Source organism: Acipenser ruthenus, chromosome 15 (genome assembly GCF_902713425.1).
Source record: "Acipenser ruthenus chromosome 15, fAciRut3.2 maternal haplotype, whole genome shotgun sequence".
NCBI classification, from domain to species: Eukaryota; Metazoa; Chordata; class Actinopteri; order Acipenseriformes; family Acipenseridae; genus Acipenser; species Acipenser ruthenus.
In genome coordinates, this window is record NC_081203.1 from 20,556,322 (window position 1) to 20,572,412 (window position 16,091).

At 37.5% G+C, this 16,091-nt stretch overlaps 2 protein-coding genes across 5 annotated transcripts in view; one reads left to right on the forward strand and one right to left on the reverse strand.

Moving 5' to 3' along the window:
• The window catches only part of LOC117422292 (acid phosphatase type 7-like), a 42,367-nt gene extending 37,232 nt beyond the window's left edge, over positions 1-5,135 (reverse strand). Inside the window, exon 1 of one of the 2 annotated variants that reach the window (XM_034037107.3) lies at positions 4,896-5,135. The gene's annotated coding sequence lies outside the window, so the exon portion shown is untranslated. Of the gene's footprint in view, positions 1-27; positions 221-4,895 lie in introns of those variants that run through there. The other variant, XM_034037108.3, reaches the window with a different exon arrangement.
• On the forward strand, positions 4,323-15,860 carry LOC117422294 (KATNB1-like protein 1). Of its 3 annotated transcripts, none has more exons than XM_034037111.3 (10): positions 4,323-4,581; positions 6,631-6,760; positions 7,947-7,987; positions 9,260-9,536; positions 10,911-11,026; positions 11,191-11,241; positions 11,324-11,413; positions 12,806-12,910; positions 13,405-13,498; positions 14,735-15,860. In XM_034037111.3, exons 2-10 carry the CDS (start codon positions 6,644-6,646, stop codon positions 14,765-14,767), a joined length of 924 nt encoding a protein of 307 aa, XP_033893002.1. In that variant the 5' UTR covers positions 4,323-4,581; positions 6,631-6,643; the 3' UTR covers positions 14,768-15,860. The 3 variants fall into 3 exon arrangements, with proteins under 3 accessions (XP_033893002.1, XP_058843358.1, XP_058843359.1); XM_058987375.1 differs by lacking the exon at positions 4,323-4,581 and adding an exon at positions 5,200-5,218; XM_058987376.1 differs by lacking the exon at positions 4,323-4,581 and adding an exon at positions 5,302-6,118.
• Positions 15,861-16,091: the final 231 nt, after the last annotated feature.

A 16,091-nucleotide genomic window follows, 5' to 3' on the forward strand; every position in this document is an offset into this window, starting at 1 on the left:
ATCTAACACACAAAACATACAACATACCGTATCAACCAGCAGACTCAAGCTGAACTGAGAGCACATTTCCAAAGTTGCTTATGCTGGTTCCCTTTTTTATCTGCATGTTGCACGCGCACAACAAATGTAACATGTTTGTTGATGACACAGTGATTTAAGCTAGACACAGTTTAATTTGTAAATTTACTGTAGCTGTTACACTTATTCTGAGAACAGGAAGTTTTGTTACAGAAATAAGGTTGTGGAGGAGAAAAAAACTACTAAACGAAACATTTGTCTACTGTAGCAGCATTTTTACTTCTGTCTTTAATTAAAGGAGTGCTAAACACATTTAGAAATCAATTTCTCACTTCTTTCTTAGCTTTGTAACATTTATTTTTATTGTGCCGAACATCCTCACTCGTTTTTTTTTTTTTTTTTACGCTATGCAAAATTTTAAACACAACACAACAGATAAACCTCTGCATATCGGTACCTGTGCTGTAGTTCACACGGTCCGATCACAGCTAGAATGAACTCGAAATATCTGCATATTGCTAAATGAAAAAACAAGCTAAGTTTTAAAATACCTTTAACAGAATAAAAGGGAGGCCTGTGTTAATATAGTTAGTACTAACAAGAGGCACAAAATGACACTCTATAGACCAGAGGTTCTGGATAACACTTACAATGGCAGGTCTGTAAGTCTAGATATTTTTCTGGACCTCTGTGCATACTTAAGCAAAAGGTATCCATTCTTAGGTTACCTTGCAGCCCCACACAAGGCTTCATGTTAAGGAGTGCATGTTTCTGTGCATTGTTCAGATAGGGTGTATGATAAACCTGTTAGTCTGTTCTAGGTCTATCACTGCTTCACACGGGGTGTGGGAACATATCAAATATCTTAATCTATTAAGTGCCATTGTCCTTATTTAAGGACAGGCTACTTTGTAATATCTCTTTGTGACCCCTCTTTTGACTTGCTACTTTGCTTCAATTTAATCATATTCCGCTTTTTTTTTAATATATTGCAAGACACTGTCACATGCACTGACCAAACAAAACGACCACAGAACACAACTTCTGCTTTGACCTTGTCATCAGCATATCTTAAGGGTATGTTTTAACAACTGCCAAGTTGAAAATATTAGCTTTCCTGTAAAAAGGGTTTTAGTAAAATAAAAACACGATGTGAGGGAAAAGGCAGTCCCTTTTATTCTGTATAGCACAGATACTGAAGAGAGATTGATTATAACCTGCTGCTGTAAATGGTAACAGAAGCATTTTTTTAATGTAAAAGAAAGCAGCTGGTACATAAAAGTCATGATTTCACTGTGCTTAAACTACAATGTGATTGTGCTTTACCATGAGTGTTACCATTCTAGCACTTATCTGTGATTTTTATAGAGCTCTGTGTGATTTCTTTAAAAAACACACTGTTTTGATATTTACTGTTTTAACAGTTAATATCTAACTTGATTTAAATAATCAAACAGACTCTTGAAAAATCAGTCTTCAAATGCTAAAGCTGTATAGTGAACAGGCTCCAGAATCGGATTTTGTGTGTGAATGATGCATAATATTTGAGGTTCTTCATCAAAGATAGAAAACAGATTTTGAATTGAAATGAGAACCTCACAGATGTTTATTCCAAGGTATTTATGAGCTGGAGTTATGTGAGGATTCATCTAATCATTTACAGCAGCATGCTGTAAAATGCGGCCATGCCTAAATCTGGTAATAACAGGTTATAGAAATTGCTAAAATAATAAAAGCTTTTTCAAGCAGTAACGTTAAAAAACAAAAGCAGACTGACAGCGGTGTTATGGTTATGAAGTCACATATGATTTGCACACCATAATTCTTCAAACTTGATTTCCATTACACGAGAGTAGATGTTAAAACTTCATGCTGATTTGAACTGGGCTCTCGCCAAGATAAGCACCAACTAAGACGTAGCTTTACAGTAAACTAATGTGATCCATATGTGTCTCCATCCATTTACGTTTCCTTCCATATCCTTCTGTCAGGTGTTAATGGCTGAAGTGTAATGCTGGCTCCAGGGATCAGCTTATTTTGCCTCCCTGGCGCATCAGCACACACAACGGCTGCGATGCTGGCTCCGGGGATCAATCACAGTGCGGCCTCCCCAGCGCATCAGCATGACAACCGTCTGGATTGAGTTAAGTAGGGTACATCTCTGGGGTCTTCAAGTGGGCACCTTCCATCCTCAGTGTTTCGTCGACTAGCCCACGACACCTCAAGAGGGCTCGACGGTGATTCTGGCGTCCCAGCATCACCCCCCTCCGTCCCCCACTCAACTCAGCCCAGCTTACTTACCTGTACATCAGCGTTTCTTTCTTTCTATTGTGCTTGAGATCCCCAGCCAGAATCTTTCCGTCTCAACCACAGCCAGTTGCTGCTCCTCTCTGCTGCTTCAAATAAGAAATAAGTTCTTCACTGTGCGACGCAACTCTTGGCCACTGAATCCGACGTCTCTGAGAAACCGGGTTGTAGTGTGTGCCACAAATCCTCGACAACCCACTTCCACTGGGTAAACCCGGACTCTCCATCCTCGCTGTTCCGCTTCAGTGGCTAGTTGAGCATACCGCAGTTTCTTCCTCTCATACGCCTCATCTACAGCATCCTCCCATGGCATTGTTAACTCTATCAGGTGAACAAGGCGTGCTGATCCAGACCACAAGACAATATCTGGTCGAAGGTTAGTGGTGGCAATCTCAGGTGGAAAAATAAGCCGTTGACCAACATCTGCCAGCATTTTCCAGTCTCTAGCAGCTTCCAGTTGTCCTGGGCGAGGATTGGTTTTAACACCTTTTCTTGGTGGTTGCTCTCCTGGGCGGAGGAATGTTGTCTTTTGTTTACATTGTCTGTTTTTTTTTATATAAAAAGGACAATTTAACATTAAAAAAAGCTTCTCTGTATCTTTTTCTACCAGTTGCAAATCCTATAATGCAGTGCTGTTTTGATTGCTTTAATGTTACATTGTAAGCCTGTGTGGATGATAGCATCTCACTACCCTTACCCTGTAAAATGTTATGAGTATAACAAAACATTATTTGGAAAAAAGAAAGCCTATTTTCTTCCTGAGGTGTGAGTGACAGACCTTTGTCGTGTAAATTCCTACTTCTGTAAGTTATAACAGTTGCATAGCTATTTATCAAACCGATATTACAAGCATGGAACTGTGTACCTACTCATAAAAAGGTTACTGTGGTTTACCATGGTAAAAATATGAATACATACAGTATAGTATAGCAAAGTAAAGCTTAGGGAAAGCATGTTAAAGCCCAGGTAAATGGTAAATCCCAGATGGTAAGTAGGCTACAACACAGAGAAACGTTTATGAGAGTACAGCTAAAAATGCTTTTGGAGGGAATTATACCTTAACAAGGTCTGCTTAGAAGGCTAAACTACAGATTTTCGTACAGATCTACCCCTATGCACTGGACTTGCCTGACCTGAGCACTACGTTACTGGATCCTCAGCTAATGCACCATCCTTGCACTAGTGCACTACTAATAATAATAGGGCAGCAGTGTGGAGTAGTGGTTAGGGCTCTGGACTCTTGACAGGAGGGTCGTGGGTTCAATCCCAGGTGGGGGACATTGCTGCTGTACCCTTGAGCAAGGTACTTTATCTAGATTGCTCCAGTAAAAACCCAGCTGTATAAATAGGTAATTGTATGTAAAAAATAATGTAATTGTATGTAAAAATAATGTGATATCTTGTAACAATTGTAAGTCGCCCTGGATAAGGGCGTCTGCTAAGAAATAAATAATAATAAGTCTTTGTAGATATAACTTCATGTTATCCTAACTTGTTGCATCCTAGTTCATATTGTACTTTAGTAGTATTATTTGCACTTACTGTAAACTATACTGTATTTAAATATTAATCTTGCATTGTAATACTGTCCTGCCCTGTAAGTCGCCTTGGATACAGGCATCTACCAAATAAATAAATAATAATATGGATCTCAATTGGATTAATATTTAAATAGATTATTTACATTATGATTTACTGTACTGTTACAGGGCTTCAAGTGAATAAAGGGTCTACGTTGCTGTGTGCTGTACAGACAATATGCATAGCACACCTACTTTCTTTCACCTAGTTTTTCTTTCTTGTTTTTTAGTTGCCTTTTCCTCACTTTGCAGTTTGAGGTCCCTCTGTTCAAAATTAAACAAACAGCAGCTTTAACAAATGGCAGTTATGGCTGCCCTAAACGCATTCTAACGCTAGGTGCGCCGACTTTCAAGGCTGGAAACATCAAACACAGCACAGTCACACTCACAGGTGCTCCCACGGTCCGCCACTAGAGGGCGAAATAGCCCGTGTGACTCTGCCTGCTGACAGATCTATCCCAAGGACCAACATTCTGCTGCTCCTTAACCTTAGTTTGAATGGCGCAGCCTTCGCTCACTGGCTGTGAATTTGCAGTTTAGTTCCTTGTCGTTTACATTGAATTACAATTTCTGGTGTTCCTTTGGGGTTCGTAATTAGATCTTACACTACAGTGAGGAACTAATCCTAAACTAAGCACTACTATTTAGAATACAAACAACCTTACAACATGTAACGGTAAGTTGATTTTGTACAAAGAGAAAACAATTGCGTCTTTTGTTGCAAACTGGTTTGGGCGTTGCGCTTTGTTTTATAAGAATTATTTAAGAGGTTTTTTTTTGTTTGTTTTTTTTTTTTTTTTTTAATTTGGTTTGGACAGCTTAAATACAACCCAATCAATAACAAAGGAATATATGTTTTTCAGTATTTTGGACGAAGGCCTTGCTTCACTGTGAATCCACTAACTGTATTGCAAATCGGTGTGTAGAGTATTCGATTTTATTGTCTATAATAATAATAATAATAATAATAATAATAATAAAACATCTTACCTTGGTAGATGTTGTTATTGAAATGCTAGTAATAATAATAATACAGTGAAGCCCAGTGTAGTTTCTGCAGAGGAGGTAGTTAGACGTATCCAAGAAATCAATATGTCACTGCAATGTGAATGAACTCTTTTTCTTTATGTCACTTAGGGCGTTGTGCATTTCCCTGCATCGTTCAGCACTCGAAGATTATCCAGCTTTTTATTTAAACTGCGCCATATTGTTGTAGAAATAGAAATAGGTTCCAAGTGACATGACAATCTGCACTGTGGGACGGGGATTGTGGGTAATAGTACTTGCTTGGGCAGACCTGTTGTAAATATGCCGTAAATTATTTAAGAATTTTTACATTTAGGTCTGGGGAAAAGTAGATTTATGATTCAATGTATGTGTGTTTTACTGGACACTAATAATACGGCCGTCCGTGAGTGACACGGTGCAGGTGTACTTTCTGAATAGCACGTTTGTTTATTTAAGGGGAATACTGAGTTACTATCTTCCTGTGCCGTGTTACTGATGTGATGTCCTCCTGACGAGTACTGTACTGCACTGTACAGTCGTGGTTAGTTTCAGCGGCATTGTTCAGTGTAGTTTGTCATCCTTCCTTGCAAAAAAACGGACTTAGAGTTAGATACTCATGTCTTAAAGGAGCCTGTGATATCCCAAATGCTTTTATTTCACTTGCAATACAAAATGTATGCTTCAAGTGACAGACATTTAAAAGAGAACTACAGTAAATATTAGTCAGTCGCTACTTAATTAATTAAACCTGTTCTATAGTATAGGACCAGCCTTGGTTATGAATGAATGTAGATTCCTACAACAGGCAAGCAGTCTTTAAGACAGACGGTCTCTAGCTTGTCAACAGGTGGTCTGCACCAAGACGTGTGCCACCGTAGTGTCGGCTCATCCTTTGTTGTTTTGAAATGGGTTTTCTCATACTGTACGTGAATTAGCCCCACACACTATTGATGGTTACCATAAGTTTCAGTGTTCATAATTTTAATTAAAATAAAATTTTCACTTGGTTTGGGGACATTTAAATAAGAATGACCCTATTTATAAGAACAGTTTCAGGGTGTACAGTATTAGCTATTGCCAAGTTGCAGCTAGAAATCTGAGTTCCTCAAGTCTGTCTGATTGCTCTTTGTTATCCAGCACTGGGAAAAAAAAATGGACATTGGTTCATCTTGGGATGCATCCGATAAGCCAGCCGGTTTGAGAGGGTAGTATGAGGTGGTTTTACATTAAACTACTAACTTTGTCTTGTATTTCTTTTTCACATATTTGTATAAACAATGTACAGTACTGTACGGGATAAGCTTTTAACTAACACATGACCATTGCGTAACAGCCACATGTTTTTAATCCGAATGCTCGAATTCACAACACCACAGCTGTTTTTTGTCAGCTTTTTCTTTTAAATTAACTGCTATTCACAGGGGACCCTTTTAAATCTCAGCAGAAATTGATGTCCTCTCCATTGAACATGTCAAATTACATTTTTCAAGCCAGCTCTGGACCATAAGAGGCCTTCCTCTGCATAAATTGTACAAAAAAATTAAAGATGAAATCTACAATATTGTTTATAAATGATCGATTACTTTTTGCAGTGGAATTATTACAATCAGATGACAACTGGTGAAATTAAGATCACTAAAACACTAAAATATGTAACGCAATATCTTAAAGGTTGTCCCTTACCTTAATGGCATTTTAAATATTTTTTTGTATCAAGGATTTAGGCTATTATGGCATCTGGAGATCACAATGTTGAAAACAGAGATTTCCAATATGTCGAGGAGGGTCGTCCCGATGAACTTCTCAAACAAAAAATGCAACCTTCTGGCAACAAGAACATGAAGGAGGTACAGTATGTTGAAGTGTATTGTCACTGAGAACTGTGCTTGTGCTGCAGGATTTAAAGATATCATATATAGAAAGTTACACAGAAATAGGACAGATGCGTTGAATAACTGAATTGCTGTATGGGGGACTAGATTGAAGTCTTTAAAATGTGTTGACAAAGTTAACCCATACCTGTAATTTATTATTTATTTCTTAGCAGATGCCCTTATCCAGGGCGACTTACAATTGTTACAAGATATCACATTATACATTATTTCACATTATACAGATATCACATTATTTTACATACAATTACCCATTTATACAGTTGGGTCTTTACTGGAGCAATCTAGGTAAAGTACCTTGCTCAAGGGTACAACAGCAGTGTCCCCACCTGGGATTGAACCCACGACCCTTCGGTCAAGAGTCCAGAGCCCTAACCACTACTCCACACTGCTGCCCTATAAGCACAGAAACCAGGACCTGAGGACACAGTGGAGATAAACTTGTTGTGACAGAGGGTAGAAGACCCTAGTCCTGTTGATGCTGAATCAGTGGTATCCTTTTAAGACCCAATTCTGAGATCATTAGCTTCTACTGTAGGAACTGGACAAGCAAATATGTCTGAATGTCCTCTTGTTTGTAGATTTTCTTAACAAAAGGCTATCAGCAATACAGTTTTTTTACAACGTGTTCTCATCAGAATGAAACGTATAGCTTGTGAAAACAATCTGCATATAAATGCTTTGTTGTTTGAATTGGGGAACAGTGACTGATGCTTGAGTTTCTCTTTTCTGTATATTGCATACTGTAATGCAGACACAGGATGTTTTGTGTGTGTTGATACATTTTCCATAGAATATAAAATGAAAGCTGCAATGTCCCACGATCATATCTCCGTTCATAATTAAATATAAGTTCCTTGGTGTCTGTGTAGTTGTACAGCTGTTGTTTTGGAACACAAGCCTTAATAGTTAGTTCTGATCTTGTATTTTCTATTAGTGAAATACCCCCCCTCCCCCCCCCCCACACACACACTGCTCTACGTGACATGTGTAGTTACCAGACCCAGGTTTGACTAGTTCACATGCACTGTGGTGATGAGGCGACCTCATAGAGTAACATTTAGGCTGTTTAGACACAAAACTGGTTTCAAAGATGCTCATGCGCACCAGTGAATTCAATTAGTTTCCTTTTCTTTTGTAGGTTACATTTTTTAAAAAGGAAGAGTTAAATAATAAGAAGAGGTGAGTACATTTTTGCATGCTTTCTCAATCATGACAAGTTTTAAAGGAGAGTGGAGCTGGTCGGTAGTCTGGTAACCAAACCCATAGTTAAAACAATGGGAGGGGTTGAGAGAGATCATTTGAAGGGAAGGGAAGACTCTAGATACTCAAGCAAACTGCCGCCATCTCATGTTTTGGTTTAGAACTGCATATTTGCCCATCTCTTTTTAAAAAGCTTTGTCTTCAGAGGACTAGGTATTGTCTCTATGCTGACATAGCTGGAGACTGAGTCTTATACTGTAAAGCTTTTATCTTTAATTGTCTGGTGTTCTTGTTTAAATGTCATGCTCACAGTCTGTGAGCCCTATAAAAAAAGCTCCACAAATACACCTCAATATTACCCCGTTTTACCTTGGGGATCAGCTCATCAGCTCACTCCCTTCATACCTATGCCTAATTTGAAATCCAGTCCTAGCCATCCTACCTTTCCAGATATGGAAAGGTAATACAGTGCCCCCCCCCATTTCTGTCTGTGTTTTATAAGCACGAAGCTTCAAATTACTTTTTTTGGGGTTTTTTTTGTTATTGTCCTCTTAACTATAGAAATCACAATAATAAACAGAATACCCCACATTGGTTAGAAATCTCAATGCATAATGGTACAAAGGATTCAGCTTTCTTAAGACTGTGGTAGTAGGTACTTAATGTCACCATAGTCAATCGGTGACAAAAATGTAATCAAAATGAGTCTAGACAGGATTTATGTCTAGAAAAATAACCCAATTTCTATTTCTTTTTTTTTTTTTTAGAGCATATCGACGTATCGTAAAATTGAAATTCCTGTCTAACCAAATATTTGTAATTTATTTACTAGTTCAATGCAAGAACATATACATTTTGCATATCAAGAAATTTATTTTTTGTGAACACCATTGATTTTGCTTTATCAGAGTTTAAGACAAGTTGAATGAATTGAATGCTGCCATCGGTGCAGGATGTTATAATCAGACGTGCGCACGTGTGGAGAGCACTAGCACAGGAAAGTGTCGTCCAACAATTAAGGATTGTATGTAGATCAGTAAACAAAAAGGGCAAACACAATATGTGCAGCACTGAGGTAAAACACTTTTTCCACTTATTTAGTTCCAAATCTGCCTGATAAGATCCACAGCCAGGTCCTTTCAATTGCTGCCCTTCACACAGCTGCTGCTGAATACTCAAAGCCACACTATTTTAATAATGAAGTCTGCACAATATTAATAACCTGAACATTTGTTTTTGTTTGTTTCATAGATCTCCAATTGGTCAGACTGCAAACAGCTCCTGTAAGGGGAAGAAGGTGGTGTCCCACAAAAGGAAAAGCAAACACCAGGTTTTGAACCCCTGTGGGAGACGGAAGCAGCCCCCTCTGAGCAGGGGCTGTGACATGGCAAACAAGGAAAATGAAGTGGCATGTGCAAGCAGCTTGCATGAAAAACTACACAAGGACCGCTGCAGCTTCCCAGTGAACTCCGGGGACTCCACTAAGATGGAGGGTGCTGCTTCGAAGTTCAGCGATTATTTCACAGAGGTAAGACTGCACACCAGCCACTTCATTTTGAGCCTTTGCATTCCTATTACAAACTTGGTTTCTTAAGAATTAGGTGATTTTACAGGTACTACACTACCTAGCTGACTAAGTTTTTTTTTTTTTTTTTTTGTTTTTTTTGTGCAAATGCACGGTTTAAATGTGTGGCTCTTACTTGATTTTTGTTGCTTTGTTAATGGCTTCCCCCAGATGGAGTACTGTAAATGAATTAGTGTAAATGAATATATCTCATAATTGTACATATTTGTGAAGAACAGTACACTTCATCTATTACAGTATATGATCCTTAGCTGTTGCTTCACAGAATGCTAATCAGCATTGGTCAGATATTGTAACCTAATCCCATTGGTTCTGATCTGTTGAAGGGATGTATAATGATATTAAGCCTCTTGAACCTTTTCATCCCAAAATGGAATTTATTTCATGTACTGAGTTTAACTTTTTGGCAATATTATTGTATAGTAGCTGTGATGCTGAGATCTAATTCCGTTATAATAGCAAGCTGCTTACAGCAGGATTCACCACTTTAGGGGAGCAAGGCACCAGAGGGGTGGCTCTGCTTTGTGTTGTCAAATTTCTGAATGTACAAGACTGCAGCTAGCAATCTGTTATGCTAATGAGAAATGTATTTTAAAGCATAGGTTATATTAACTTCTTAAAAGTGAAACTGTTTAAAACCCATGTGTCAAATCTTTGTCTAACTTCATACATTCTTACGTGAAACTAACTAGGACAGATGTTTTGTGTCTAGTCTCACTGAGAATCTTTTGATTTCAGATATAGATTTTATTACTGTAGTTGTCTCTTCCATAACTGTTAAGCACTCAATAAATGGCACTTAAAATATTGAAGACATTGAAAAAGACTCAACTTTGTCATTTAATTTATTAAGTTTTGTTTTTCTAACTCTATATTTGCTTAGAAATGTATATAAAGGAGTTAGCGTAGTTATAGTGTTATGGGTGGGTTGTGTTTAAATATTAGTACATTAACAGGTTATATGGGGAATCTGATATGACTGGCATTCAGCTATGTAAATGGAGTTTCTCTTTCAAGTAGTTTGTAAATGATTTGCATAGTTGCCCATGAAAGATACAGTACTTTATTTATAATATCTTTTAGCTACTGACGTACTACTGATATTGGGGGGTGGGCAGGTGCGCAGTTGTACCTGGTATGGTACTACAAGGAAGAGCACCAAACAGATGGACTGAAGGATCTTGACCAATCTTCTCAAATCATATTTGGGGACCAGAATCCATGCAACATGGAATCTTACACATTCAAGAGGAAATGGCATGATCTGTGAGGGTTGAGCCACCCTAAAATATATGTCTTTGTATTTGTTTTGAACAGATATCTAAGGATCATGATACAATGACACAAGTGCTTTTTGGGAGAAATCTGAGGCTTAATGTAGCTCTGAGTCTTTGGCGAAGAAATGCAAGTGAACTGGTGGCATACCTCACCAGGTATTTGAAAGAGCATGTTCGTGAACTCCAAGTGCAGGCACTGTTTTGCATGTGTAGCGTGTGTGCTGTATGCGACTGCCTCCCAGAGAATACAATTTATCTAATTGTATTGAAGAAAAAACACTAATGTCTTCTAATTTTAGCTTTTTTCGCTGTTGCTTTAGAATTCAAGATATTGGTGTGCTGGCAGATTGTCTACCTGTAATAACAAAAAGGTGAGATTTCGAGGAAATTTGTTTTATTAAACGTTTGTTTTAAAATCAGTTTTTTATATATTGGTTTTTTCTTATTTTCTAGCCTTCAAGAGGAGAAACCAATTATTTCTATTGGCTGCTGTGTTGACCTATTACCACTAATTAAAGATATTCTTAAAAGCAGATTTGAAGAGTAAGTATCCCTGCATCTGTTTATTATTGTGATGCCGCTATATATTCTAGTCCGTGCATGTCAAAGGGTTTTCAGCATACCAGGCCTGCACATGTAAACCACCTACAGGAAACTGAGCGGTGATGTTAAACCCCTTGCCAGGGGGTACTTGGGATGCTGATGTGACTCAATTAAATGGTGAATTTGGGAGATCTGTTTCAAACCCAAATTAACAGAATAATTTGGGTATCACATTTCCATTTGAGATAGACCAGCCAAACCATATATGTTGTGTTTGTTTCTTAAATCATGGTATAAACTTTAAAATAATGCCAAAGTTTTTAGAGTATCTGGTGATGTGACGACAACATTTTACTGTAAAAGGGTATAAATAATTATTTGAACACCCATGTCACAGTTGCACCCTAAAAGCCCTAGCAGTGGATATATTAATGATTATTGGCCCTAGAATGACATCCGGTCTTTTCTCTTTTCTGCACACCTTGTAGTGTGGTACCCACCCTCCTTTTGATACTTGCCGTCAGGCATGGAAATGTAATCATGTAATAACGTGATTGACTGTTTTCTTTCCATCCCTGGTCTCCGTTTAAAAAAAATAAATAAATAGATATTCAAGAGATCAGTGCTCATATTACGTGTGATTCCCCATTATGGCTTCAACTGTCTCTTACATGTGATATGAGTCACTAGTGGTAAACTAAACTAAGATGTTTCTAATGATGGCAGTCTTAGTGGCTGGTACAGGACAAACTTTTATTTATTTTTTTTATTTAAGTGTCCTAAATGTAAAATACAAAAGTTTTCATAAACTAACACATTTTAAAGCCAGTGTTTACTTGCTCTCTTTTGGTATATTCTAAAAACAATGATCTGATGTTAACTGAAGTACTATTTGATAGGGATTTTAAGGCTTGTGTTCAGGAGAAAGCAGAGATGTAAATGGATGCGTCTCTGATGTGTCACAGTTTGATTTGAGAACCACTTCTCCTTTGCACAAGTTCTAGAGCAGGCATTTCCACACAGAGACCTGGGGGGCCACTCCACTCCAGGTTTAACAGGTCAAATGAAATCATGATCTACGTTAGGGTCTAGATGGAGGTTTAATTGGTTCAATTAAACAATTTAGAACACGTTTGGAACAAAGAGCTGCACTGGAAGAGACTTCTTTGGCCATCTAAGTACAGGTCATGCTTTTGCATGATCTCTAATTGGCTGGGCTGAAACCCTTTCCCTGAAAATGTTAGTGTAGGTCACAGTGTATAATATATTTAATACCCTTGGTAGAGGATATGAACCTTGTGAAGATCAATATTTCACATTCAGGGGTTGGGCTCAGCACTATGTGGAATAGGTGAAGATGAACCAGGTGCTGAGTTATTCTGTGTGTTTCAGATACCTGATAGCTGGTTTACACTGGGTGCAGTCTGTCATTAAGAAATGGTGGCCTGAGTTATCTGCAAATGGAACAAGTGCCCGCGATAGCCATCCAGAGGATGGGTAAGTTTACTTAAGCTAATTCAAATGAGCATAAAATAAAATAAAAGTACATTATAGTATTGAAGCTGCTTGATAATGCTGTGATTGGTTTATCTGTTTGCCTTATACTCATTTTGTATAACAGTTATTTTGTCTGTCAGTACTTCTGGAAGGAAACTTTATCTTCAAGACAGTCTGAGAAGAAAAAAATCCTAATTATTCTTACCTGATAACTTTTGTTAGCTGGTTGTCTCAAACTGTAAATGTTTTTAAACCAATTTAAAAAATAAAACAAGGAAAAACTTTTCTCCAAGTAAGTAAGGTTAGGAGTCCTCAATGGCTGATCCAGTGCAGTGAGTCATACTATCACAAGTTTGCTGGTTCAAATATTGGGGAAAATATAATAAATTGATGTATAATAGTTGGGTTGGTTAGTTCACTTTGGCATATGGGTATACAATTCATTTGAAAATATGTGTCACATGGGGTTCATGAGGTGTGTGCTTCTCTGTTAGGAATATTCAGATTATGAAGCAGCAATTACAAGAACTTTGGGAACAAGGAAGTCATTTGAGTTTCGTTCCAGGAACTGCCGGTGAAATCGCAAAGGTAAGAGATCAGGATTCTAATACGATAACTTTTTTAAATCTGTTTTTGTTCATTTGTTTCTGGTTTTGAGAGAGAATATATTAGGGGTGAACTAGAGTGCTTAAATAAATAGCACTTCAAGTAATCTGATAAATATGTGTTACTCAAAAAAACAATACCACATTACTTTGCTGCAATTAATTCAATTAATCTGTAAAGCAATTGGAAGAATGCGCTGTAAAAGGACAGGTATCAAAATTCCCACCCCTAGAATATGCAAGCATAGTAAACCTGAACTATTCATTAAACTGTAAATAGCTCACTAGTCCTGATCATGGTTCCCTTCATGCGTCTAAGACAATAAGAGCAATGTATTCAACATAACTAGGCGTCGTCATGATTAGCAAGTTTTGCCACCTCCTTTCTTCATGTTTTTTTTGCACATGCTGTACCAATCGGAGCCCTCTTAAGCTTGCTTTTAAAACATTATTATTTCTATAGGATTTAATATGTTCAGGACCCATGCAGTATACATTTAGGCAAGTCTTCTGTAAGCCTTGTCATATAGGAGGCTGTGTGGTCCAGTGGTTAAAGAAACGGGCTTGTAACCAGAAGGTCCCCGGTTCAAAATCCCACCTCAGCCACTGACTCATTGTGTGACCCTGAGCAAGTCACTTAACCTCCTTGTGCTCCGTTTTTCGGGTGAGACGTAATTGTAAGTGACTCTGCAGCTGATGCATAGTTCACACACCCTAGTCTCTGTAAGTCACCTTGGATAAAGGCGTCTGCTAAATAAACAAATAAATTGCTTTTCTATTATCTATTTCTTAGCAGGCGCCCTTATCCAGGGCGAATTACAATTGTTATAAGATATCGCATTATTTTTAGATACAATTACATTATTTTTTCCACATTATTTTTACATACAATTACCCATTTATACAGTTGGATTTTTACTGGAGCAATCTAGGTAAAGTACATTGCTCAAGGGTACAGCAGCAGTGTCCCCCACCTGGGATTGAACCCACGACCCTCCGGTCAAGAGTCCAGAGCCCTAACCACTATTCCACACTGCTGCCCAGTTTTCTAACTATAGGGAGTTAACACTAAAGAATTTATCATACTTTTGTTGTCATTAGAAATCTTATAACGTATCCAAGCAGTTGGAAAATTGGAAGTAATTCACAATCGATATAACATTTAGAAGCTGATCTTGTCTCTATAAATGCTTAGTGTTTGTTTTTCTTCTTTTTTCAGACTGTTGAATCCTATTTATCACAGCTGCGCTGAAGTATATGTGAAACACTTAGAGGAAGTAACCACTCCCAGGACTTGCCGTCACAAAGCTGCTTTTCAGCTCTACAGTGATACGGTTGAAACGGATCACATGGTCGCATATCCAGGAACACTACCAAGGGTGGTTCAAAGAACTCTCTGCTCTCCTGCCATGTATAAAGCCTTCAGTTCATTGAGAATTACTGCTTCACATTGAAGCGGTGGACCTGCCAGGAGGCACACACTATAAATACATATTTATCAGGACATTGGTAAGAACTAGGCTATTAAACAAAATAATAAAAAAATAAAAGCCTTGTAAGTGCCAATTGATTTTCACTACAGCATATTTTGCCATACAGTGCATTTGTATAGATGAATGTACTAGTTATTGTAACATGGGTTTCAACTTTGCAGCTCTGAACTTAAGTTAAACAGAATTTGAAGACATTCACGATTTTCCTGATCATGTAAACTTGACTGTACATGTATATACCACTATGTTCTTTCAATCAAAGATTAAATACATTTGCAAAATGTTTGGTGTCACGTCATACAAGAAATACAAATTAATGACTTAAAAAAGAAAAATAAAAAGATAGGATTGTGCTTCCTACACTATTTTTAGTTGACCATCAAAGATGTTACCTCCTAAATTATTTTTTACAGTTGTTTTTGTTTTGTTTTAAGAGAAAATACATTATCTTCATAGCTTATCAATGAAGTATTTTATGTTGGATAAGTGGATGGACAAAATATTGTGTAGTTGATCCAGCACATCTGAGTGGGCAAAACTGTCTTAATGTAATATATTTAGAATTGCTTCTTCCGTGGATCTTAAAGTAACTTGCACTTTTAAAGATACTGATACAAAGCATACAAGATAAGCACTAATTACTTTTTAAACTATGTGTTTCGAGCTTTTCCAAATTGTTTAAATGTTGAGTATGACTGTTTTTTTTTAAATGGACTGAAATGCCACCTTTTGCATAAAGTTGCATCAATCAATGATTCATGTTATGTATTGAGAAGCAGAGTTTTCAAAGTGCAAAAAATATTTTATAAGTTTGAATAAAGATGTTTGTATATATATAAAAATGGTTAACAAGGAGTTTTGACTATTTTCTTGTGACCTTCAAATATATAAATACATAAATAAAAGTGCTATAAACTCGAGGGGTCCTACCGCAGTGGATTCAGGAATTACCAACAATAGTAGTAATACAAAACCACCATGCTGTGTAATGGTGTTTCAATGACTTGCTGACTGCAGATGGTTCCCTTGAGAAAGACAGGTTGAAACAAGTCTGGAATCATTATGAGGGAACCTGCCAAACTG

Coding starts and splice junctions, on each gene's coding strand:
- LOC117422294 (XM_034037111.3), top strand. CDS start 6,644: ATGGCATCTGGAGATCACAATGTTGAAAACAGAGATTTCCAATATGTC. Junction 11,027..11,190: donor CTGGTGGCATACCTCACCAG/GTATTTGAAAGA, acceptor CTGTTGCTTTAG/AATTCAAGATATTGGTGTGC. Junction 13,499..14,734: donor CTGCCGGTGAAATCGCAAAG/GTAAGAGATCAG, acceptor TTCTTTTTTCAG/ACTGTTGAATCCTATTTATC.